Raw genomic sequence first — 2,401 nt, 5'->3', positions numbered from 1 at the left:
AAAAAAAAAAAATATTTTAGTCTATTTGTGTCAATGTTTGATATTAATGATCAGATCTGTAATATGTATCTAATTAAACACAACACTGTAACAACTAACATATAACAATACTCCACGGGTAAGTTTCATCTTAAACTCTTCCTTAAGCAGCGTAGTACAGAGTTGCTTCTAGCGGCAGTATGTGTCAAGCAAAATATTTGTTTTCTTCTCTCTCATTAAGCAGTTAAGCAATACAACTTATATAAAAGGTTAGTAGCCAAGCCAGACCACCACCGTCCTTGGAGTCTGTAGGTTCAGCTAAGCCTCGAATGGTTCCTAATGCTGCACTTAGTTCACAAACGTAAGGAACAGAAACCTGGCTGCGGCACCTAGGTTCTACCAGGTCTGGCCTGGCATCCGTTCTGAGCCCGATTGGCCAGAATCAGGCAATTCTGCCTCAGCCTCCTGAGTAGCTGAGACTACAGGCGCCCGCCACCAAACCCAGCTAATTTTTGTATTTTTAGTAGAGACAGGGTTTCACCATATTAGCCTGGTTGGTCTCGACCTCCTGACCTTGTGATTCACCTCGGCCTCCCAAAGTTCTGGGATTACAGACGTGAGCCACTGCACCCAGCCCCAGGTTGTTGTTCTTAAGCAAGTAAACTAGTTATTCCAGGGATGGCTACAGGAGATGTTGAAGTTAAAAATACTAGGTGAGTGGCAAGCAAAACTGGATTAAAGTGTACCTTAAATTATTCTTACGGAAATTTTAAATTATTATTACAGAACAATAAAATAAAATTTAATAAAAATTAAATAAAATTAATAACAATTAAGTTATTCTTATGGAAATATTGATGCAATCAGTGATTTGAAGAAAACAGTGCAGTGCCTATATTGCAGAAGGTGTAACAAATCTAGGTCTAGTGAGAATTTGGAGAAAAGTTGGAGATTCTATATAATTCTAAGTCTCCTCTTTTTCCTGTAGTCAGTAAGTATTTCTGTGTCCAGGGGACAAGATCTCCTGCTGGGAGACAGTGTTGTCATTTAGTCAAATGGTCACCTTGTAAGGTGCGATCTTTCTATCATTGCTAAGGTTGGTTGATTAAAGTAAGAATAGGAGGTTGTTCTTATAAAATCTTTCTTTTTTTTTTTTTTCTTGGAGATGGAGTCTTTCTCTGTCACCCAGGCTGGAGTGTGGTGGTATGATCTCAGCTCACTGCAGCCTCCACCTCCCAGGTTCAAGCAGTTCTCCTGCCTCAGCCTCCGAAGTAGCTGGGACCACAGGTGCACACCACCATGCCTAGCTAATTTTTGTATTTTTAGTAGAAACAGGGTTTCGCCATATTGACCAGGCTGGTCTTGAGCTCCTGACCTTGTGATTCACCACCTCGGCCTCTCAAAGTGCTGGGATTACAGGTGTGAGCCACCGTCCCTGGCCTAATTTTGTATTTTTAGTAGAGACGGGGTTTCTGCATGTTGGTCAGGCTGGTTTCAAACTCCCGATCTTAGGTGATATGCCCGCCTCGGGCTCCCAAAGTGCTCGGATTACAGATGTGAGCCACCGCACCCGGCCATATGTGAACTTCTTACAGATTGAGTATAGGTCCCCAGTACCACCAATCTCACCCATGCTCCTGTAAACATATGTGCAATGTTTCAGAACTCAGTCTCCTTTGAGGACGTGGCTGTGAACTTCACCCTGGAGGAGTGGGCTTTGCTGGATTCTTCACAGAAAAAGCTCTACAAAGATGTGATGCGGGAGACCTTCAAGAACCTTGTCTGTCTAGGTAAAGTTATCAACATTTCTCTCCTTAGTTAGACACAGAACGCAGAACAAGTGTTCCTTGCTCCACAGCTGTGTTCCAAGATCTGAAATGTGGAAAGGGAATCCTTCGGTGATTGAATCAGACAGAGTCACAACTCATCAGGAAATTAGACTGTAACAATTTTCTGTAATTTCTAATAGTTTATAATGATGTTTCTGGGTATGCATTTTAGGAAAAAGGTGGGAAGACCAGGATGTTGAAGATGACCACAGAAACCTGGGGAGAAATCGAAGGTGAGTTGCAGCCACAGAAGAGTAGTGGCCTGTGGGGGAATTTCACAAGAAAGCAAGCACAACAATAAGCACAGCTTCAAATATACTTATTCCTAGAAAATTTTCACTGAAAATGTTTTCTTGAAAACATCATAGATGTTCGGGATGTGAAAAATAAATCACTTTGAAACAGAATTTAGAAACCCCTTCTGGCCGGGCGCGGTGGCTCAAGCCTGTAATCCCAGCACTTTAGGAGGCCGAGGCGGGTGAATCACGAGGTCAAGAGATCGAGACCATCCTGGTCAACATGGTGAAACCCCGTCTCTACTAAAAATACAAAACATTAGCTGGGCATGGTGGTGCGTGCCTGTAATCCCAGCT

At 42.7% G+C, this 2,401-nt stretch overlaps 1 protein-coding gene across 1 annotated transcript in view; it reads left to right on the top strand.

Annotated features, from left to right (window-relative positions):
• Nucleotides 1-2,401, top strand: part of ZNF14 (zinc finger protein 14) — a 9,020-nt gene that overhangs the window by 3,022 nt on the left and 3,597 nt on the right. Inside the window, exons 2-3 of the mRNA XM_017501396.1 lie at nucleotides 1,643-1,769; nucleotides 1,981-2,041. Coding sequence (XP_017356885.1) covers nucleotides 1,643-1,769; nucleotides 1,981-2,041 — 188 coding nt within the window. The remainder of the gene's footprint in view (nucleotides 1-1,642; nucleotides 1,770-1,980; nucleotides 2,042-2,401) is intronic.

This window comes from Cebus imitator, unplaced genomic scaffold (genome assembly GCF_001604975.1).
Source record: "Cebus imitator isolate Cc_AM_T3 unplaced genomic scaffold, Cebus_imitator-1.0 Scaffold280, whole genome shotgun sequence".
In the NCBI taxonomy this organism is placed as follows: domain Eukaryota; kingdom Metazoa; phylum Chordata; class Mammalia; order Primates; family Cebidae; genus Cebus; species Cebus imitator.
Note: the sequence above shows the minus strand (reverse complement) of the source record. Positions and strands in the feature narration are given on the sequence as shown.